This window comes from Mesitornis unicolor, unplaced genomic scaffold (genome assembly GCF_000695765.1).
Source record: "Mesitornis unicolor isolate BGI_N332 unplaced genomic scaffold, ASM69576v1 scaffold5960, whole genome shotgun sequence".
In the NCBI taxonomy this organism is placed as follows: Eukaryota; Metazoa; Chordata; class Aves; order Mesitornithiformes; family Mesitornithidae; genus Mesitornis; species Mesitornis unicolor.
Genome location: NW_010156218.1, coordinates 90090 through 113114, shown reverse-complemented (window position 1 = coordinate 113114; position 23025 = coordinate 90090). Strand labels below are relative to the sequence as shown.

The window sequence follows — 23025 nt, the reverse complement described above, 5'->3', positions numbered from 1 at the left end:
CAGGAGCTCTTTGGGCTGCAGGTGGCTGAGGATCAGGATGAGAAGCAGCCACAGCTGATTGTGATGGGGAACCTGGACAGGGAGCAGTGGGACTCCTATGACCTGACCATCAAGGTGCAGGATGGAGGCAACCCGCCACGGGCGAGCAGCGCCCTTCTTCGCATCACCATCTTGGACATGAACGACAATGCACCCAAGTTCGAGAAGGCCCTGTACGAGGCAGAGCTCTCTGAAAACAGCCCCGTGGGGCACTCAGTTCTCCAGGTAAGTGTGAGGGCTTCCTCCTCCTCCTCAGCTGTCCTCCTGCCTGGCTGCAGCAGGGACAACCCAAGGAGTGTTGATACAGCTGCTTGCTGCCATGGTTCCTCAGGGGAGGAGGGATCCTAGAAGGTTTGCAAGCCATAGGAGGCCCCAGGTCACTCAGGGCCAGTGGGAGGGCAGGTCTCTGGGATAAGGTTGGAAAAGATGAGCTACTGCTCATCCTCACCTTCCTAGGTGCAGCCAGAGTGGGGGCTGCAAGACATGATAGAGGGGCAGCAGCAAGGCTGGCGGTTGTGAGGGAGCAAGGCTCCAGGTTATGGGAAGGGTTACAGGTTATGGGTTATGGGGAAGGTTGGGCCCCGAGGGCCATGGGGAACCTGGCCTCACGCCAAACCGGACTCCATGCTGCCTGCAGACAAGACACAGACCCTTTCATATATTGCATTCCCTCAGCCACTCCATGGAAACTGAGGCTTGCACAGGAGATGGGGGGCAGGCATTATCCCTGCTGCACATCTAGGAGGGGCTGCCCATGCCTCTGGGAGTGCCTTGCTGGCTACTGAGGCCAGGGGCTCTGCCCCATCTTCGGCAGCAGTGCAAACTGGCCCAGGGAGCCCAAGGGGGTGGATCGTGGTGGATTTGGCTTGGAGGGGGCATTGAGATGATAGTAGCCGACATCTGTTTATCTGCAGCTGCCATCTTAATAAGCGGAGCGAGGCCAGCTCTCATCTGCTTGCTAATTCTGACGTGAATTTTTTTAAGAATTCATTTTTCACTGTTAAGAGAATGGAAGTTGGAAGCAGATAAGGGAGCTGCACGGCCGGGAGGAGAATGGGCTGAGACGCTGCTGCTGCCATTGCTCAGCTTTTATCTTTCAGGGGGAAAATGACTTCCGCCTTTTTTGTGAGTGGAGGTAAAAGGTGGAATTTACATTTAACAACTTTCGTTCTCCATCCAAATCTGCTGAGCAAGATAACGGCAAAGCAGCAAATGGTGCAGAGAAGAGGCTGCTCGGAGAGCCGATTAGGGAGGCAAATGTTAGACAAACCTCATCTTCTTTAGAAAGCAAATAATAGGCATAGAGGCAGGTTTATGTGAATGCAGAGCTCCTGATGGGTGGGCAGGGATGGCTGATGCCGTGCAGAGCTTAAGCATCCCCGATCCCTGCTTGGCCGCATCCCTGAATGCCAGGAAGGAGCTGCTGCAGCTCCACACATCCTTGCCTTCCTCCTTTTCATCCTCACCTCAGCTGCTCGAGCTGCTTTTTGGGGAGGATTTTGTGGAGCAGGTGCAGCCTGAGCCATCCCTTCCCGCTGCTGCCTGGGTTGTGGAGGCACAGGTTCCTGGAGGATTCCCTGCATGCCGGAGCTGGCTGGGAGGGGAGCACAGCCAACCGGCCCAGCCGGTTTCACTGGAAGAGCAAGGAAAAGACTGTGCCGGAGGGCCACTCCCAGCTGCTCTGCAGGTCGGTCCCAGGCTCTTTGCCTCATAGTCCTTGGCCCCAGAAGAGGAAATCCTGGTTTTTCCCCCCAGTAGCGCCATGGTTTGCAGAGGGGCTCACACACCGCCTTGCCCTCCTCCTCACCATTTCTCCCTCCATCCCTCAGGTGAAAGCCAATGACTCGGACCAGGGCGCCAACGCCGAAATCGACTACTCCTTCCACCAAGCCTCAGACATGGTGCGCCGGCTGCTGCGCCTGGACCGCACCACAGGGCTCATCACTGTGCAGGGTCCCATCGACCGCGAGGACGTCAACGTCCTCAAGTTCTCCGTCATGGCCAAGGACAAGGGGGCCAACCCTAAGAGCGCCCGCACCCAGGTGGTGGTCACCATCAAGGACATGAATGACAACGCGCCCTCCATAGAGATCCGGGGCATTGGGCTCGTCACCCACCAGGATGGTATGGCAAACATCTCGGAGGACGTACCAGTAGAGACAGCAGTGGCTTTGGTACAGGTGTCCGACCGAGATGAGGGTGAAAATGCTGTGGTGACCTGCGTGGTGGCTGGTGACGTCCCATTCCAGCTACGGCAGGCTAGTGAAACAGGGAGCGACAGCAAGAAGAAATACTTCCTACAGACCACCACACCACTGGACTATGAGTCGGTGAAGGAGTACACCATTGAGATTGTGGCGGTGGACTCGGGGAACCCGCCCCTCTCCAGCACCAACTCTTTGAAGGTGCAGGTGGTGGATGTGAATGACAACGCGCCCGTCTTCAGCCAGAGCTACACCGAGGTGGCCTTCCCTGAGAACAACGAGCCCGACGACCTGGTGATGGAGGTGAGTGCCACTGATGCTGACAGTGGCTCCAATGCCAAGCTGGTTTACTCCTTGGTGACAGACCCCTCCTCCAAAGGCTCCTTCACCATTGACCCCGACTCTGGAGAGATCCGGGTGAAGGCGGTACTGGACCGAGAGCAACGGGAGCGCTACGAGTTCTTGGTGGTGGCGGCAGACAAGGGCAGTCCCAGCCTCAAGGGCACAGCGTCTGTGGCCATCAACGTCATGGACAGGAATGACAACGACCCCAAGTTCATGCTGAGCGGCTACAACTTCTCAGTGATGGAGAACATGCCGCCCCTCAGCCCTGTGGGCATGGTGACGGTGATCGATGCTGACAAAGGAGAAAACGCCCGCATCCAGCTGTCGGTGGAGCAAGACAACGGTGATTTTGTCATCCAGAATGGCACTGGCACCATCCTCTCCAGCATCTCTTTTGACCGGGAGCAGCAGAGCACGTACACTTTCAGACTCAAGGCGATGGATGGTGGGGATCCTCCCAGGTCTGCCTACGTGGGGGTGACCATCAACGTCTTGGATGAGAATGATAACGCCCCCTTCATCACTTCACCCTCCAATGCCACCTACAAACACATCCTGCCCCACACCAGCCCTGGCCAGCAGGTGAGCAAGGTCAAGGCGGAGGACATTGACTCTGGCGTCAACGCAGAGCTGACCTACAGCATCACAGGAGGCAACCCCTTTGAGCTCTTCCAGATCTCCCCGCACAGCGGAGACATCACCCTGGAGAAGGAGATCCTGCGCAAGCACCACGGCCTGCACCGCTTGGTAGTGCGTGTCAACGACAAGGGCAAGCCCTCGCGGCACGGCACGGCGCTGGTGCACTTCTACGTCAACGAGACGCTGGCCAACCGCACACTGCTGGACACATTGGTGGGGCACAGCCTGGACACGCCACTTGACATAGACATCGCTGGAGACCCTGAATATGAGCGCAGCAAGCAGCGAAGCAACATCCTCTTTGGAGTCATCGCTGGCATCGTGGCTGTCACCCTGGTCATCGTGCTGGTTGTGCTGGTGCGCTACTGCCGGCAGCGGGAGGCCAAGAGCGGCTACCAGGCAGGCAAGAAGGAGACCAAGGACCTGTATGCACCCAAGCAGGCCAGCAAGAGTGGTAAGAGCAAGAGCAAGGTGAAGAAGAGCAAGTCCCCAAAGCCGCCCAAGCCCACGGAGGATGAAGAGGAGACAGGGCTGCAGAAATCGCTCAAGTTCAACCTCATGAATGACTCTGTCAGTGACAGCCCCCGCATCCACCTGCCCCTCAACTACCCTCCGGGCAGCCCAGACCTCGGTCGCCACTACCGCTCCAACTCGCCACTGCCCTCCATCCAATTGCAGCCTCAGTCACCCTCTGCCTCCAAGAAGCACCAAGTGGTGCAGGACCTGCCAGCCACCAACACCTTTGTTGGCACCGGGGACAACAACTCGACGGGCTCCGAGCAGTACTCGGACTACAGCTACCGCACCAATCCCCAGAAATACACCAACAAGCAGGTAGGAGAGCTCATCCTGAGGCCGGCAGCGGCCCCCCCACTGAACCGGGGAGCCATCTGGACAGAGGTGTGGGAGTGAGCGTGGACTGGCCCTCAGCCCTGCATGCGTGGCCCCGGGGGGGGCTGGCAGAGAACTACCCTGGAGCCGAACCATGGAGCCCAGTCGTGAGGCAGGGAGGGGATGAGAATAGTGGGGAGGAGGAAGGCCAAAAACTGTTGGAGCCCTCATCAGAGCGCCTGGGTCTGGGTCCTGGTGGCGCTGCCTGGGTGATGGTGGTGCGAAGGGCGATGCATGCATGTGCCTCTGCATGGGGAGCTCCGGGGAGGGAATCCCACCTGCCTGGGTCCCCTCTGGGGACTGGCTTTAAGAGCACTGAGGAGGGCAATGCCCACCCTCCCATCTATCCCTCTGCTTGGGCTGACTCGTGGGGAGAAGAGATTGGTCCTGCTCCCTCCACAGCTCCAGGTGGATGGTTTCCAGCCCTGCCCTTGTCTGGGGAACAGCAAGGAAAGCTCTAACCTTGCTGTTGCCAGCCCGGCTCTGCTGGCGCAGCTGAGGCTTTCACCATCCCTGCACAAAGCCACCCAAAAAGGGAGCTTTGCACCCACTGCAGCTGCCTGGGCAGGTGGGGATGGGTGGAGGACCAAAGCTTTGCCTTTTTCCCAGGCTCAGGCTCTGGCTTCCCCCAGGCTTGGGCCCTCTGCCATGGCCGGTGTGGTAAAAACCGGGCTTCCCTTAGTGTGAGCATTGGGGCCCGGAGCTATGGCTCTGCGGGAACAGTGCTGCAGCCGCTGTGAAGGGGGAGAATGGATCAGGATGCTTCCTTTGGGCAAACATGGGTCTGGTCATGGGCTAGGGCTGGTGCTCAGGGCCAGAGGAGCAGGGCATCGGGGTCTCTGCTGCGTGCTGCGGTTGGGTCACTGCTCTTGGTCACGCTGGGGGTTTCTGCTGCGTGCAGGGCGAGGCGGAGGTCGGTCTTGGCTGTGGACTGGGCAGGGCTGCTCGCTGGTGTGCACTGGAGCTTGGAGCTGTCCCAGGAGGTGATGGGACAAGCCCAGAGCTTGCAGGACCCTCTTTCCTTAGGCTGTCTGGCCAGTTATCTTGCACCACGTCTCTGCTTTGGCGCCTCTCGGGTCTATCCTTAACTGGCTAGGGAGGGAGAGGGGGGACAAGTGCCTGTGGCTTTGCCTTCTTCTTGGGGCCCTGTGGGTGAGGACCATCTGCTCCCCCACCATGCTGTACCCTCTGTGCCCTCTGGAGATCCCTGCTCCCTTCTTTGTACCCCAGTGAACGGCAGGCTGGGCTCCTGCCGTGGGGCTGAGCTCAGCTGCCCTGTTGGATTTGACTTCAATAAAGTTTTCTATTTTTGACCAGTTGTGCCTTATTTTCCCTGCTGCCCCTCCCAGCAATTTCCCAGGCATTATTTTCCACGTCCTCAACCACCAGAGCGCCCAGGCCCTGCAGCACCCAGAAGTGATGCTCACGTGGGTCAGCCATTTCAGCCAGCCCACCGCTGTGCCCCAGCATGGCCAGTTGAAGGGCCTCATGGTACACCCCTGCCACCACCCCCCGCCCCAAGATTGACATCTCCCATCTCCCAGTCACTGCCTGGTCCTCTAAAGAGACAGCTTCCTCCAGGACATGGTTCCCAACACACGCATATGCAGTCGCACACACATGTGGATGTGGAGGCATCTGAGCCACATCCCAGCCATCTTCCACCCCAACATCCCCCTGCGTAGCTTCTCCTGGTTCATCCCCATGTCCCACTCATCTTCCAAAGCCAGTGCACAGAGAAGCAGAGCCCTGCTGTGTGGTGTCTGGCTAGCATGACCCAAATCCTGCCGATGGGGGCTGGAAGATGCCTGCCTCTCTCCCGCAGCAGTGCCGGAATGAGGACGCGGTTGCAGATGGAGCCTGGGTGCGTCAGCAGCGCCAGGGGGGAGTGCTCCCTTGCACCCCAGGATGTGATGGGCACCCTTGCAGCAAAGGAGAGGTCCTCCCAAGCAGATTTGCTGGTGGTGGTGGGGCTGTGGGAGGGTGATGGAGCCAGGAGGCCATGCACTCCCCAGAAAGGTGGCCCTGCCCCTCCCAGCGGGCAGGTCGGGGTTGATGCTGCTGCTGTGACGCTTGCCCAGGCTCTTGTCCCCAGCAGACTGGAGAGAGAATGGGTCTGGTAGGCAGGTGCAGTGCAGCACTCCTTCCCCAGGCCCTGGATGGGGCTGTCCCTGCCTCCCCTTCCTCCAGCCAAGCATCACATCTCAGGGAACCCCTCCCTGGCCACCCTTTCCTCTTTCTCATGGTTTTTTCTTTCAAACTGGGGCAGACATCCCTGCACCCGTCACACCAGCTTCACCTCTTCCCCAGGGGCTCCAACCGGCTGCACCAGGCTGCAGAAGCAGAGGAGCTCTGGCACTGGGAGAGATTAGATCATCTGGGGAAACCAGTGGTTCTGGCTCCGGTGGTTTCAGCCCTGTGCCAGCCTTGACTCTCACAGCCTCCTCGTTTGTTTTGCTAACAGCGTTAAGGTTTTATCTTGAACCATCCAGGAAGTGTCTGGGCCTCCTAGGCAGGCAGGGCTGGGACCTGCGGGGAGATGGGATGGCTGCAGAGGAGGAAAGGAGACACCAGCAACCACCTAAATAACTGGTCCCTGCAGGGCTGGGCTGGGCAGTCTGGGGGCTTGGCTCCGTGTTGCTATTTGCTTCCCTTTGGGAACTTCCTGAGAGAGGTTTCTCTTCTTTGCTTGCTCTTGGCAGCTCTTTGATGAACCTGGGGTGAGAACGCAATCTCTCAGATGCTGGTGTGAGGGAGCATCTTCTTTTCTTTTGCCTATCTCCCAGGCTCCATCCTTTGGGGCTTTTGGGGGGGGGGGCTATGCCGCATCCTTTCCCAGCTGCGCAAACCCAAAACTGCTCCCAGTCCTTACAGCACCCCCACCATCTGAGAAGCTGTCTGGAGTGGTGGTAACTTCAGCAAGCTCAGCAGTGGCGCCTGCACCTGCCTGCAGGCTCTGGAGCCTGGCGCAGGATTAATTACTCTCTGCGGGGAGGGTGGGGGGGATGGATGAGACGAATATTGTAACCGTAATGGACAGAAATGAAATCATCTTGCTTGAGAATTTAGCTCAGAGTCTCCATAAATTGCAGGTTTAGGTGTTGGCAGATGTCTGGGAAGGTCTCTGACTGTCCTGGGTCAGTGGGTTTTTCTCAAGGTCGTTGGCGTGGAATGAGCTGATAAATGGCTCCAGCCAGGAGCTGCAGCTGGAGCTGAGGGTTCAGGGGGGACCTGTTCTGCTTTTCCCCAGTTTCAGAAAGACCCTGTGCTGGGAGGGGCTCCCAGGCACTGCAAATCAGATCCTGCTCCTGGGATCGATTGCACTTGGTTCAGATTTGTCGGTGAGGTCCCGGGGGCTGCAAAGTGGGGGCTGAGCCCTGGCTGTGCTGGGAAGAGCAGCCAGTTTCTGTAAAACAGCTCTGAATGCACAGCAGCTTGTGAGCATCATGGGGTGCCCGTGGGAACTGGGGGAGCACAAGATGGGAGGTGAGATATGGGTTGTATGCCGTGCTGACTTCTGGGGAGCTGGTGAAGATGCTGCAAACCCCATGAGTAAGGCGGGAATGTGTGGTGGCTGCTGGCAGGTCTGTGCTGGGGAAACTCTTGGGTTTAAGGCAGAGAGGGGTGCCTGAGCCTGGCAGAGCACCCTGGGGCATGTGGGACCTCAAAATGCAGAGCTTCAGGCACGGGAGACGAGCAAGCCCGCGGTATAGCCTGGCGTCTGCAGCCAGAGATGGCGTGGGTGTGCGCAGGGGGAGGTGTCAGCGGGGTGCGCTCCATGCGTGGGAGGTGACAGCAGGGTGTCACAGCCCATACCCCACGGAGGGGTGGCAGGGACACGTGCATCCCTGTGTGCCAGGGGTACGGCGGGTTCAGCCCATGTCTCCTCCACAGGCCCTGTTCCAGGAGGAGGTGGCAGCGGGGTGCGGGCAGCCTGTACTGCAATGGGGGGGTACACAGCCAGTATCACAGGGAGAGGTGGCACAGAGTTATGTGTGGGGCAGTGGGGAGGGGGGTGTACACAGCCTATACGCAGCGGGAGGTGACAGCGGGGTGTACGTAGCAGCTTTGTGTAGGTCACAACTCCTCTGTAATGGCATGTCTGCAAGGAGGCAGTGGCATTTACTGCCCCTTTCTCATCAATGAGAGCTTTGGGTCTCTCCTGCCTGACAGTCCCCGGCCCCACCAGCACTTGGGACCTTGTCCTTTGGTCCCTTGAAGGCTCCCCCAGCCTGTGCTACCTATCTGGGGCTCCTCACATCAGGCTGAGCTGTTTGCAGGGGCCAGTTCCCCTCTTCCCACCCTGCTGAGCCGCTGCTGCTCATTCCTCCCTGCCCTCCTCTTCCTCTTGCTTTTCTGACCCTCAGGCTCTCCCCTGCCTGATGCCCTTGAAGCCAGTGTTAGTCTGTGGTGAACATGGGGTTCCTAGCTTGCATCTCAAGGACTTTTTTTTTTCTTGAACAATTGAATCTGCTTCTCTCCATCCCTCTCTCTCCTGATCTCTCGCCCTGCTTTGCTCAGTCAGTGACCTCCCCTTTCCCCGTCAGTCTCTCTGGACCAGCTGTCTGCTGGCCCCAGTACAGAGGGATGCTGAGTACAGAGGGATGCTGAGCCCTCGGCTGCGCAGAGCTGAGTCCCCGGCTGGCTCCGAGGGCAGAGCTGTGGATCCTCTGTGCAATGAAAGCTCTGGCTGTGTGGGCAGCCGCCCGGTCCAAGCTGCCCTGATTGATATTCCCAGCACTGCTCTGCCCGCTCGGCCGGGCTCTCAGCTGCAGTGCTGTTCCCTGCACGCACAAACCCAGGCTGGAGCGGGGCCCAGCCCTGCAGCCTGCTTCATCCCTCACTCAAATCCTGGGGCAAAAACCCGCTGCTGCCGGCATTGGCCACTTTGTGGTCCCTCCACCCCAGAGGGCAGCCAGGAAGCTGTGGGTGAGGTGAAGGGCGAAGGGTGGGATGCAGCTGAAGGGGGTGGAGGGTAGGGTGCTCCTGGGTGAAGTTGGAGCTGGGATGGTCTGGGATGGGATGGAATGGAGGTTGGGGGTAATGAGAGGGTGCATGATGTAGGGCAGGACGAGGTGGGGCATTGTGGGGGAGGATGAGGGCTAAAGGATGCGTGGAGCAGCTCAGGGTAGGGATACTGATCCATCTGCCTTAGCTCCAGGAGGGCATGGGGCAGCAGTGAAGAGGTGGATGCTGCGTGGTTGTGTCCCTGGAGCTGATGCCCACCCTGTACCCCTGGTGTGAGTTGTGTGCAAGAGCTGTACAGCTGTGCCCGGGCTAACTCATATGGGGCTTGCTGGGGGGAGTGGCAAAGAACAGGAGCTCCCCTTCATGGTTTGTGGGCTCTTGGACATTCAGCCCTTGGGATGCCCTGCCAAATCTTCCTCCTGCTGGCATGTTCATTTGAACACTACCCCTGGTGCTGAGCCCTGTGCCAAGCCCCAGGCACCTTCCTCCTGCTCCACCCTCTATGCCCATGCATACCTGTCCTGTGAAAGTGCCTGCCCGTGAAACCATGGCAGAGCTGTGCTCCTGCGTACTGCCCTGCAAGCTGGTCCATCCCAGTTACACAACCCAAGCTCTGCTCTTGGGAGAAACAAAGTTGGTTGGTGAAGATAACCCCAAAAGGGACTCTTCTCACAGTCCCCTGCTCCTGTGGTACCCCAGGGAGCACGTGCTCTTCTTGGCTGAGATTATTTGACTCAGCTGAAGAAGACAAGGATTGAGCTCAAATGATGTCTGTGTCTTCTGCTTCCCCTGTGCTACAAGGTCTGGGCCTGCCTGCATGGGTGAGGAGGAACCTGGCTGCAAGGGTTATTGTATTCTGGTGGTCTCACTCTGCACCCTTGAACACCTGCTTTCCATATCCCACTGTAGAGCATGCTTCTTTTCCTAGTGGGGTTCCCAACTCAATCCCATGGTTGAGAGCACAGGGGGAAGAGGAAGTCAGACATAGGAACAGAAATAAAACTCTCCAAGTTCCCTTAAAAATGTCTCCTAGGTGTTTTGCATCAATCTCTTCATGTGGTGTAAACTGTTTACTGTTTCAGTCCTTCAGACGTTCACAGGATAGAGTGGGTGGAAGAGTAGGTTTATGGCAGTGACCTGCTAGGAGGGCAGGAGAAAGCTCATACATTATCTCATAGTTTAAATCCATTTTGGCATTCACAGCCCTACCTTGTGCGTCCTGCCCAAAGATCCCTGAAGATGCCCCTGCGCTGGGATGTAAACATCCTGAGCAACTCTTCACTTGCAAAATAGCCATCTCCTGACCTACTGTCTAAACACAGCATGGCTGGGCCGCTGATCTTGGCAGGTGTCATCAAAGCTGCCTTTAGATCCATCATTTTGGGAGGGCAGAAAAATCACCACCTCTCCCTTGGAACCGATCCCGCTCCGTAGCGAAGTTGTTCGAGCGGAGTGCCCTGATTCAGCTCCTCCGAGACATCTCCAAAGGCCCAAGTCAACCTGAAAGCCTGGAGCTATTTAGCTCCCACATGGCCTGGTTTTCACATGCTCCAAACTCCCCGATGCTCTTGAGCAGCTGCAAAGCTGCTGCCAGGGAGACTCTGACAGATATCGGTCTCTGCTGGGGGGGGGAGGAACTCCTCATCTGAGCTCAGGACCGAGTTCGTGCTCTAAATGTCTTGTTAATGTGATGTCTGATGTTCCTCTTACGCTAATCTGTTAATCTTTCTGCTTCTTCATCAAAAGCACTCAAGCCCAGTAGAAAGCAAAATCAGTATTTCAGATGTTTGAAGAGCCCTTCGTTATTATTCAGGCTGGGTGAGACCTTTTCAGGGTGTTTTGATTCAAGACCCTGGAAGTGCCTGGAGGAGCTTGGGCTATTTTTCCGAAGGATTTCAAGTAGATCACAGTTTATTAGGGACTATCAGGATGTCTCTTGCCCAGAGAAGAGAGCTCCGAAACCTTCTCTAATGTTCAGGAATTTTTTTCTTGAGCCATGACCTGCAAGGTCTGGACCAGGACTTGACAGCTCAACCAGGATTTGAGGCCAGGGTAAAATATTAAATTTAGGACAGCAGATCTTCAATAGTGTTAAGCTGTAGCCTGGGTGTTTCTGATTCTCCCACTTGCTTGAGGAGGCTGGTGAGCTGTTGTACAAGAGGGCTTTGCACAGGAAAGGAGTGAAGCAAAAGCTTCCTTTGAGATGTTCTTCCCAGCCTGGATTCTTCCATCCTCCGCTCTTCAGGACTGTGGTTTCACAAGGGACTGTAGATGGGCAGGTGTTTGGGACATCCTCGGGGTGGGCAAAGGACTCTGAAGTTGTAGCCTGCTAGTGTTTCATGCTGAGAGATCTTGACACTGGGTGGGATGCATTTCACAAATGGTCTTCACACAGCTGACTCCTGAAGGCATTTCTGAGGATCCCTTTACTCTTCTTGCCAGCTGGAGACGACATCGCAATAGGATTTGTACCTTCCACCTTCCCTCTTCAATGGTTTGCTACAAAACCTTACTGCTTTTAATCGGCAGCCAAACTCTTAACTACTCTTGTCAAACAACACCTCCATCTCCTCCCTAGTGCTAGGAATCAGCTTGTGCCCCAGACTCATTTCTGCAGCCTTGTGGTATCCATCTTGTGATGCAGAAGAACACCATGGGCTCTTGGCAGACCACCCCCTGCCTGGGTAGCTCCTCAGCCCCTAGAGACCCAAGGCAGGATGTTCTGAGGAGGATGTGGGTCTTGGCTCTTCCTGCACCCGTCCTGGCTCTGCCACAGTGTACACAATGAGTGACGGTGTGGGTGGTGATGCAGGTGGTGGGTAGGGCACAGGGATAGCTACCCTTTGACTATGGAGGTTATTCCTTAAGAGCAAATTGGGAAGGAGAGTATTTCAGGACATGGCAGAGGATGGGTAAGATATGGCAGAAAGGGAGCCACTACAAGAAGGGGAACGGTCCTGCTTCTTCAAGACAAGGTGCCTCAGCTCATCTATACCAGGAGTCCTGTGCTAAGGGTGCTAATGCCACATCGGTGCTGGCAAGATAAGTGGCCATAACAAGCCTTAAAATATGCCTTGTCTTACCAGTTTGATGTCTCCAAATGAACGCTTGTCTTACCTGTATCATCATCCACCATTAGGTGCAGGTTGGTTGTAGACAACTAAAGTGAGGGCTCTGCTGACGTCCAGAGTGTGTTGGTGCACAGACGTATGGAATAGACACAGTTCCTTGACCAAGCAGGAAAAACTAATGCCCTTTGCCTATGCAAATAGAGGTGATTAGAAACCAAGGATGCCGTCAGGGGAAAATTTTCCATTTGAAAACAAATCAGCATACATTGACTTTTTTTTTTTCCTGTTTTGGCTCAAGCCAATCAACAGCTATAGATGCATATAGATAGATAGATAGATATGTATTTTCTAATAATTTCTAAAGGCACGATTCTGACTGACCTTTCTGAATTTAGCCTTATAATTAATACTTGTCTTGAATTCTGAGGTGAAAGTTACCTTTGCAAGAGCATCATTTTTTTCATCTTTACATGTCAGCAAAAATATCCCCCCTGCCCCAACTTTGAAACAAGAAACTCACTTGAAGAACTATCTGATTGCAACAACTGGACTTTTTTTTCTGTGCAAAGTCTTCTGTTGAAGCATTCCTGTTATCTCTCTTTTTTTTTCTCTTAGAGCCCTGAGCCTGTGGCTTGGTACCCCCTGCTCTCCCCAGAGCTTTCAATACTATCTGTCAGCTCCACTGGGTGCAACTGGGAGCCAGATTAGCTCATTATTTTCCCAGCATTATTTTCCCACTCTGCAGCTGTTGGATTCCTTGAGGGCTTTATTCAAGTGCTGCTCCCAGTCCTGGAACCTTTTTCTCCCTGGGATCTTCAGATGGTTTTAACATGATTATGAGACCTCCTTCTGTGTCCCGAGCAATTTCCGCTCTATACCAACTATCTACAGAATGGCTCTATTATCAGCTTGAAGGTGATAGACATTTCGGGACACCACGGCCACTCCAATTTAGACATTATTCCATAAAGATTATGACCCTTTTAGATTTTATGATTCAACCTTCAGATGATTTATTCCCGTATTTTTCTTTCCAGTCTTCAATTCAACCAAAGAAAAGCCAAATTGCACATCCTTGATGGGCTCAGAGCTCTGTTAGGCTGGGAGGTTAGGCAATCTCTGTCCCGAAGCTGTCTAAATGGGTTTCTAATTGTGTTAGATCTTGCTATAAGTTAGATAAATTCGATATGACCAGGCAGGTTGGCACCGGGCTTTGGCGGCTTCTTTGAGCATCATGCAAATTTCAGGAGGCTTCAGGGCACCTATGTGGAGTCAGTCCACATTTTACCCAGATTTATTCATTAAATAGCGCCTCGGGATCCAGTGTCCATTTTAGGATGGCTGTTCTGCTCTCATTATCTCAGCAGGACTTGTAGCACCTCTCTTCTGGCTGCAAGATCAGCACTTGCTCATTGTCAGCAATGGGAGCCGTGCGAACTGCCACGTAGAAGGGTGAGCAGTTGGCTTTTGGATAACACCTGGTTTAGGGAGGTGTGATTCACATGGATTCCTGTGAGTCTTTCCTCCAGCTGTGGATTCCTTCTGTAGCTTCATTTCTCAACGGAGAAAGAGCTAAAGGGTTGTTAGGAATAACCCTCATGTCAGACACTGGGATGGGGATGGGCACAGTGATTTGTGTGCATAGCTCAGCCAACAAACAAGACCCCGTGAATATCAGGTGGACTAGAGCTGTCAGGCTCCTTGCTAAAGTGCCTTGTGCAACCACAGTAACTGTGATGGAGGTGACCCTAGCAAATCGACAGACTGGTAGATCAGAAAACTGGGCCTTCAGCACCTTCAGTGACAAAATTTTGGGAAGGTCTGAATGTTTTTTTTTGAATGCAGGAGGGGTCTTACAGGTGTGCATAAACCAAAACTTTTCTTAGAGCTGGATCTGTCTGTCTCCCTCTCTTGTTTGTGCTGGTTGGAGATCCAGGCAGGCAGTTTTCCTGCTTGGTCTCTCCCTTGTTCAAAGCAGGCAGAGCCCCCAGCACCAGTTCCCTTGCTCTGCACCAGCTTTTTCCTTAATTTCTCCATGTTGTGCTAAAAGGGAGCAATCCAGTACTGCTGGGAACTGCAGCTCTGGCATGGTTTGGTTCACTTTACAAAGTGATAGTGAGCCCTTCTGAAAATCTGCACCTGGAGATGCTGTGGCAGGGAAGGGAGGAACCTCTGGGGTAGAGAGGATGCTCCAACCATGAAGGGCACCAGAGTGGCACAGGAAGGAAAAGCACAGTCCTTGAGGAACAGAGGTTTGCCATAGGTGTCAGGAGGCTGACACCAAGCCAGGGCAGTATTTGCCCTTGCAGCTTGTATGCAAGTGCTTTCCCTCATCCTGTGCTCTGCCTGGTGATCATTGTGAGATCTTCGCAACACATCCAGGTATGGCAGCCCTGCGTGTGAGAGTGGGTACAGGAGGAGCAGGGGATGCTCTTGGGGGGTTTCTTCTCCGAAAATCAGTGCAGTGACCGGACAGTGTGCTGCTGGGGTAGCGTGGGATGGAAGGAACTGTGTGCTCTGACTACATCCTCACCCCAAAACACCAGCAGAAACACATGCCATTGCTCAGACGAGCTGTAAAATGGTCGACTGCTTACGGCTATGAACTGAGGTTGTGTCCTGTTTCCTAGAGCTAGAGTGTTGCCCTGGGCGGTTTTTGGGAATTCAGGTCCAGCTTTCCTGGAGGCTTGTCCTGGTTTCCATGGGCATAATAATCCCCTCAGCCTCCTGTTCCGAAGCCTGTGCTGGATTGTGCTGGAGCTGTGCTCCTCTTCAGCCATGACACTAGCAAATAAAATAATTCCCACATGCAGCAAAGCCTCCATACATGACAAGCTGGTTCTGTATAATTTGGGGCATGGTCCTTAGGCATATATTTGGGTTTTTTTTTCAGTAACCAGGGATGTTGCATTGCTCCAGGTTGGTTTGTAAAAGAGAAGGGGGTTCATGAATTAATCTGAACTTGGCTAACTCGTGTGCTACAATGGCTCCCTTGTCACTTATTTTTATATTCCGGGCGTTGGGTCTGACATTGCTTTTCACTTTCAGCCCTGTGAGTTGCTGCATTGTGGCGGCTGTTGGGGAAGCAGGCTCCTTTGGCAGCTGGCTGAAAGGCCGCTGAGGCTTCTGGCATGCGGGGAGGCGCAGGAGCTGCCAGATGAGCCCGTTCGCCGCAGATCCTGCTTGCAGACCAGCAGCGACGTAGTTAACTATTTTGGTATTTCCCCCACCTCAGTGTTAACTGGCACTTGTTTGGAGCAGGGTGGCTCACCTCCACATTGCACCCTTCCTGACAGCAGGAAAAGAGGAGCCTAGGGTGGATTTGAAGGTTTCCTTTGTGAACAGAGTAATTTTTGATCCATCAGATGGGACTGCATCTTCCTCTACTCTGTCCCTGCTCTTTGCATAGGTAGGGGGTGATGCCACACGTTCAGGATGAGCCAATGTGACACACTGCAGCCCCCAGTCCCTCCTAGCAGCACTCCTGTTTACACCAAGTTTGCTTTTTGGCTTTCCCCCACCAATCCCAGGTTTAGCAAGGAGAATCAGCTTGGTGTGTGTCCTGCTGTGAGCTAGAGATGTTTATGATGATGGGGAGAGGCAGGAGGGAGCAGAGTGGGGCTGAGGAGAGAGGGCATCCCCTTGGTCCCCCTCCAGCATCCATGGGTGGGGACCGTCATAGTGGACGGTACCAGGACCTTGGTGCTGGATGGCTATGGGGTGTGTAACCAGGACCAGGCAGGCTGGGGAAGGCTGTCGGGGAGAGCCTGAGAAAATTTCTCATCAAAACAAGTCCCTGCAGTAGCCAAATAAGCCCCAAACTTAGACCCATGTGTGTGAACCTGGCTTCCCCATTGTGACAGAGGTAGACCAGGCGCAGAGAAGGACAGCGAAAGCTGGCCCGACCTGCCCAGCATCCACAGGAGGACGGGCTGCACGTACGCGTGTGCTGCAGCTCGCAGAGGACACGGCAAAGCAGGATGCGGCACGAATCTGTGAAATTGGAAAGGGGTAGAGCGAGGAGCAATTACTCATGTTTTCTCATAACCCTGCAGGTAGGAGAAGTTCAAGGAAAAAATTACCAGGGAGCAGATGTAAAACCAAAGAGAAGTGCTTTTCTGTGTAGCACAGGGGCAGAGAGTTCATTGCTGCAAGATGCCACAGAGGCCAAAAGCAGGCGTGAAGTCAAAAAGGCATGAGAGCATTTCGCAGAGGATGGGGGTCATTAAACTCCTTGCTCAGAGAAAACAGAACCAAAACCAAAACCAAAAGCAAAAGCATGAGCTGCGGCACAACAGAAACCTGCAGGATTTACCAGGGGATGGATGTCTTCATCACAGCATCCACCATTGCTGGAGGCAGCCGCCAGTGCCGGCGCTCCCTGCGGGAAGTGGGGGACGGGGGTTCAGTTTGCTGCTCAGATGTACAGGCTGGCACAGGCAGGTTCCCCCATCAGGAATACAAGAGCGAGCGCTGGGGAGCCCTTGAAAGGATTTTTTTCAAAGAGCTACAATTCCTCAGCAAAGAAAATAGACAGCTTTACCGCAAATCCCATTCTAGTGCAGTGGTAGAGTGGAGAGAGCAGTTAGAAATAGGAAAAGCAGAATAGAAAATAAATAGGAAAAGCAATAAACACTGGGGGAGGGGAAGGGAAAAAAGAAGGAGTGTATAGCAATTAGTGGAAATGAGTAGTTGTGGAGTATAGAAAATTGACAAGGAAAGCCAAAAACATTGGGGGAAAATCAATTTTGACAAGCTAAACACAGTAAGGAGCACTTTAAAAAATGTGCTAAGAAGAGTTGTAATTCAGTTATTGTCATTTCCAAATGGAAATTGCAAAATTGTTAATTATATAAAAAATGCAAAAGTTTTCAATAAATACTTGTAGTCATTTGGCCTGAGATGTAGGACGCAATGTAGGACGCAGTACCTGTCAATGCATTGCTAACCAGCAAAGATATCATCGCCTTGAAGTGGTGTCATTTGAAATAATGCAATAAAATAATTTTAGAGCCTTGAAAGGTCTGGAGCAGGAGCTCTCTTTATATAAAAAATGCAAAAGTTTTCAATAAATTTTTGTAGTCATTTGGCCTGAGATGTAGGACGCAATGTAGGACGCAGTACCTGTCAATGCATTGCTAACCAGCAAAGATATCATCACCTTGAAGTGGTGTCATTTGAAATAATGGAATAAAATAATTTGAGCTATAGAGCCTTGAAAGGTCTGGAGCAAGAGCTCTCTGATCCAGGGGTGTTAATGGAGCTGGGGACCACGGGATGGGCCAGGAGGAGTGGGAGGGCAGAGATGCTGTGAGCCGGCTGTGACAGAGATGAGGATGCTGTGTGCACTGCATGCCGTCCTCGCCAGCCCCGGGGAACAACTGGATTAATGGCTGAGGCAGGAAACTCGGGGATGGAAATAGCACTGACGTCAGTCAGCACAGTTCGATGGGAAGGGATACTGGGCAGTGTCATTACATGACAGGACCAGCTCTTAAACCTTTCCTTAGGCATCAGTTCCTAGCCACTGTGAGGAACAGGATCTGCTCTGGGCATACCTGTGGGTCTGAAGCAGCAGAGCTGTTTTTATGTTGGTGTGAGATTACGGCGTGCGGACGAGCAACTTGGAGTTGACGAAGACGCCGAGTTGATAATGCTTTATGTTATTACTATTATTATTTGGAATTAACACTGCTCATTATAAGCAAAGCATTGTTAGGTAGATGGAGATCTGGTTTATCAACAGCTTAGCGAAGAAAAGCAGTCATTGGTTTGGAGTCCTCCTGGACCAAGCTTGTCCTGGAGGAGCTCTTCAGCAGCAGTGCTGTGCCTGCTGCCATTCAACGGTGTAATCAATGATCTGGAAGTAAATATAAAATCACTGCTGATAAAATTTGCAGCTGACATGGAGATTGGTGGAGTGGGAGATCATGATGAGGATAAAGCAGTCATGCAGAGCAATCCAGATTGCTTGGTAAACTGGGCCCATTTAAACAAAGTGCATTTTAACGCAGCCAGTGCAAAGCTGTACATTGAGAAATAGGGGATGCTGGTTTATATCCTGGAAAGCACTGACTTTAAAATGGATTTAAGGGTCACACTGCATGAGTAGCTCAGTGTGAGTGCTCATGTTGCTCCCTCCAAAGGGCTAATACAGCCTTCAGATGAAAAAAGCTGCGAGGGAGGAGAAGCAGCAAAAAGCCCTGGTGAGATGGCACCAGCAGCGCTGCAGGGATCACCTCCAATGCAGGATGGGGAAAAACTGGGGCAAGTGAAGATAAGGGCTATGAGACTGGTTTGTTGGCTTGCAGGTTGAGACTTGAGGAACTCAGTTGGTTTAACTTGTCAAAAAGAAGATTGAGAAGTGCCTTGATTGCACTGTACAAGCAACTTCTTGTGCGGAAAACACTGCGTGCTGAAAGGCTCTTTAACCTAGCAGAGAAAGGTCAAACAAAACCCAATTTCTGTAAGTTAGTGCCAGACAAATAGATTCAGTGTCTTTCTGTGACTCCAGAACAAGGCTCTCCAAGTGGAGAGCTTCAACCAGACACAAGCCACTATTATTTTTGAAGAGCATTGGTCACGGCATGGTGGGGCACTAACCCCTGTCAGCACCACGCTGCCATGCAGGGTCGGTCAGAGGGGAGTGGGATTGGGTTTGGGATGCCTTTGCCCTGCAGTGAGGCGAAGAGCCCTTTCAAGGGCTGCCAGGCAGGATGTGACATTCAAAGGAGTTGTTTTTTTGGGTAAAAGTGATGCTATTTGGATGGAGACCTCTCAGGGGACGGATAGTGGCTGTCACAGGCTGGGTTTCTGAGGCTGTTTGTTTGCATTATTGCAGGCACCCCAAGGAGCCCTAGCTGTTTGTCTGGGGTTTTACAAGCACAGAGTGAAAGCAGAAGCTTCGAGTTAGGGATGAGCCATGGTGACAGAGGAAAGCAGTTTTGGCCAGGCAGGAGGAAGCTGTGGGACAGCATTGCCCATCACAGTGGGCAGTGATGTCTGGGCAGTGATGTCTGGGCAGCGAAGGCAGATTTTGTGCAGGTTTTGTGCAGGTTTTGCACAGCTGCACAGCCTAGAACAGAGTGAAAGCAGAAACTTCGAGTGAGGGATGAGCGATGGTGACAGAGGAAAGCAGTTTTGGCCAGGCAGGAGGAAGCTGTGGGACAGCATTGCCCATCACAGTGGGCAGTGATGTCTGGGCAGCGAAGGCAGGTTTTGTGCAGGTTTTGTGCAGGTTTTGCACAGCTGCACAGCCTAGAGATGACCTCTGGAGGCCTGCACACAATTCTGCTGTGGACAGGGCTGCCTTGACGTCAGCTTCTTCAAAGCTGTACATCAAGACCCCCTGAGAGGTGCAATATCCCTTAATGACAAAGAGCACTCCTTGCCACTGCCTTGGCAATCCATTGCACTTGGCTTCACCTACCTCTGTCTTTTCCCATAGTGGCTAACCTCGGTCTTCCCTGCTGCACGTGAAATCCATTCCTTCTTGTCTGACCGTGGTCCAAAGCAGCATCTTTCTCATTTCATAAGGCTTTTATGAGCTTGAAGAGTGCTGCCTTTGCCACCCATAGCTTTTTCCTCCCCAAACCAGTTTCCTTGGTCTTTTTCTGCTTTGTCATGATTTTTAACAGCTGCTTGTTTCTGTTCCTCTCTGCTTAACTGGTGTTCTTGGAAGTGATGCCCAGCCTGGACACAGCTCTGCCTCTGGAGTCCTACTTGAGCCCAGCAGAGCAGACAGATCCCTGTGTGACTTCAAGACAAAGCGCCTGTTTACGCATCCCAATATAGATGCATTTTTTGGTGAGAGATTGATGCCGCTGACGGATAGTCAACCCATGATCTGCTGTAACCCCCAATCTTTCAGCCAGCCTGCTGCTTGCGTGGTGATTATTTTTCCCGACTGTGCAAATGTGACAGATATATTCCACATCTGTCATCCAAGCAGTTAATGAAAATACAGGCTAGCAATGGACTCGGGACACAACTCGAAGGATTTCATTTGATACATCGTCCCAGCTGAAAGGCCTGTCTTCAGTAATTACTTTCTGAATACAACTTCCTAAATGCTTTGCATCCACCCTGCAGCGAATTGCACTATATTACCTAAGCAGAGATGTACTATGCTGCACCTACACTGTTTTCCTGCATTACTTATGAGAATATCATCTAAAATAGTGTCAAAAAACTTCCTAAAGTCAAGATATAACATTTGCTGCTCCTCCTCCATCCATGAGGCCTGATGTCTTTTCAAAGGAAGAAGTTCAATAGCTTGACATGTTTGTTTGTGACAAACCTACAGTAGCTGTTACTCATTTCCTTGTTATCTTGTAGGTACTTACAAAGAGTTCTTTTATCTGTTTCAGTATTATTCCAGGAACTGAAATTAAGCTAACTGTTTTATAATTCTCCAGCTCTTCTTTTTTCTCATCTTTAAAGACAGGCACTATTTTAGCTCACTTCCAGTCTTCTGGAAGCTCCCTGATTCTCTACAAATTCTGTAAAAAAAAAAGTAAAAGAAAAAAAAGGAGGAAAAAAAAAGTCCTAACAGCTCTGAAGTTACTTAAATCAGGTCTCTAAGCACCTGGGGTGAATTTAATCAGGTCCAGCCAACCTAAAAGCAGCTAGCTCATCTAAATGCTCCCTGTGTGTTCCTTCCCTCTGTTCGTCTCTATTCCTTCCCCTTCCTTGTTGGTGCTGGCTGTGTGGGATGCCTGATTGCCACTCAGTTGTGGTAAAGACATTAGCAAAAAAGATATTTAGCCTAAATGGTGTGTTGGTTGCTCTCTCTCCTGATCATCCTTAGATCCCCATCAAATAGGTCCTTTCTTGGGCTCTTTCCTACATTTACGGGTGATTTTGTGTCTTTTTCTCTCTCTTTGTGTTTCATTCTTTGCACTCATCATCCTGCTCTTGCCCTATGAACTTGTGCTACCCTTTCCACTCCTCACTAATCATGACAAAGAAGGATTTTATGGAAGGATTTGGAGGAGGATAATGATGGAGCTTAAGGGCTGTTTGTAGGGAACTCCTCCACAGCACAAGGCAAAGCTGGGGAGAGAAAGTGTGAAGTAGGGTCTTCGAAATTTTTAACAAGCAGATGAAAGAAGCGATGGTGACCCTTGATGTGGAAACTCTTAGATGAGAGTTGGTGTGGCACCAGAGGCTGGAAGGCCAGGGTTGGTGTCACCATAGGCTCTGTGCTGGGCAGTGATCCCATTAAAGAGGCTCTTGGGAGAGGTGGGCTTGGCCAGGTGGGTCTCTGATAGCTTCAAAGGTACGTGCAGTGTCTGAGTGCTAAGTGGAGACCCTAGATGAAGGATTGGGGTGGGGATCAAGGATTCAGGATACTGTGGGGAACCTTTCTGGATCCTGCCTGTCATGGGAGAGGGCATCTGCCCAGGGTTGTCTGCAGGTGGAAGAGAAGTCTGGTGCATGAGCCGTGGAGGGAGCTGCTAGGTCAGGGGAGCACAGGGACTGTGCAGGGTGTGCTCCCTGCATGGGGTGGTGTCTGATGGGGTCCTCATGGAGCCCAGTGACATGTCTGTTGGACTGGCTGTGGGGGATCAATGAGGGACCCTGCTGGTGTTGGGAGCACCAGGTAGGAGCGCTCTGCTTCTATTTAGGGGTCAGGTTTGATGACCCACCCTTTGCCTTCATCTGCTGAGTGGGTGATTCAACAGTTTCTCTCTTCTCTCCCAGTTACCTCATCGCCGAGTGACGTTCTCTGCAACCAGCCAGGCTCAGGACCTGCAGGATCCCTCCCAGCACAGCTACTATGACAGCGGGCTGGAGGAGTCAGAGACCCCAAGCAGCAAATCATCGTCGGGGCCCCGCATCGGGCCACTAGCCCTACCTGAGGATCACTACGAACGCACCACACCCGACGGCAGCATCGGGGAGATGGAGCACCCTGAGAATGGTAGGTGCTCATGGCATGCATGACTGCCACCTCCCCAGGGACCCTGTGCCTGAAGCTCTTCATCCTCGATGCTGCACCTCCCCTGGTGTGGGTGAGATGGGGTGAGGAAGTTGGTTGGGAAAGGCTTGCCACCCTCAAGTCTGGTGGGGCTGGGATGCTGGAGAAGAGGTGAGGCTCAAAGCAAGAGAGCAGCAAGGAGCTGGTGGGAAGGGGAGGGGTAGATGAGGGGGAGGAGGTCTGGGGGAGGCCAGGAGATGTGGGAGTGGGAAGAGTGGAGGAAGCAGATGGGTTTGGCAGGAGGGGGAGTGGGTTTGACATGATGTAGACAGGGAGCCCAACAGGATGATGCGAGATGGCAGCGCAGGCACCATGGGGATGGGGTTGTAGCCCAGCTGATGGTGAGCTTGCGTGCTGCAGTCAGGCTAAGTGGGCAGGGCAGGGGTGTAGGGATGGTTGGGGCATGATGCAGCTCTTTGTGCTGTGGTGGGTGTTGGAGCTGTGGGAGTTTCCAGGGGAGCAGAAGGGAAGGGCAGGTTTAGTGGCACAGACTGGGGTGAAGAGATACATAAAGTGGAGGATTGGAGAGTGTGGTGGTGGCAAACCCAAAAGCGAAGTGTCCTGCCTTCACTGGGCCCTTCAGGTCACCTCCTGCTCAGGTCCACCTTTACCTGAGGACCCCATCAGAGGTGTCTGCACTCTCACTGCAGGAAAGCTGGCTTTCCCCTGCCCTGGCGCAGCTTCAACCCCAGTTCTGCTCCTTGTGCTGCCTCCGTGCTGCCTGCCTGACTACCCCCCACCAGCCCACTCCCCAGGCTATCTTCTCTGGCCAGCTTAAGTTGCTTTCTTGGACCTGGCTCTGGCTGTGCACATAACATCTACTCCCCTGTACCTGCTGCCTTCTGTGCTCTTGTACTGAGAAGAGGTCGCAGTGAAGCTGGCAAGT

At 53.0% G+C, this 23025-nt stretch overlaps 1 protein-coding gene across 1 annotated transcript in view; it reads left to right on the top strand.

The window, feature by feature from the left end:
• Nucleotides 1-23025, top strand: part of PCDH1 (protocadherin 1) — a 45880-nt gene that overhangs the window by 516 nt on the left and 22339 nt on the right. Inside the window, exons 2-4 of the mRNA XM_010183113.1 lie at nucleotides 4-264; nucleotides 1869-4061; nucleotides 21863-22082. Coding sequence (XP_010181415.1) covers nucleotides 4-264; nucleotides 1869-4061; nucleotides 21863-22082 — 2674 coding nt within the window. The remainder of the gene's footprint in view (nucleotides 1-3; nucleotides 265-1868; nucleotides 4062-21862; nucleotides 22083-23025) is intronic.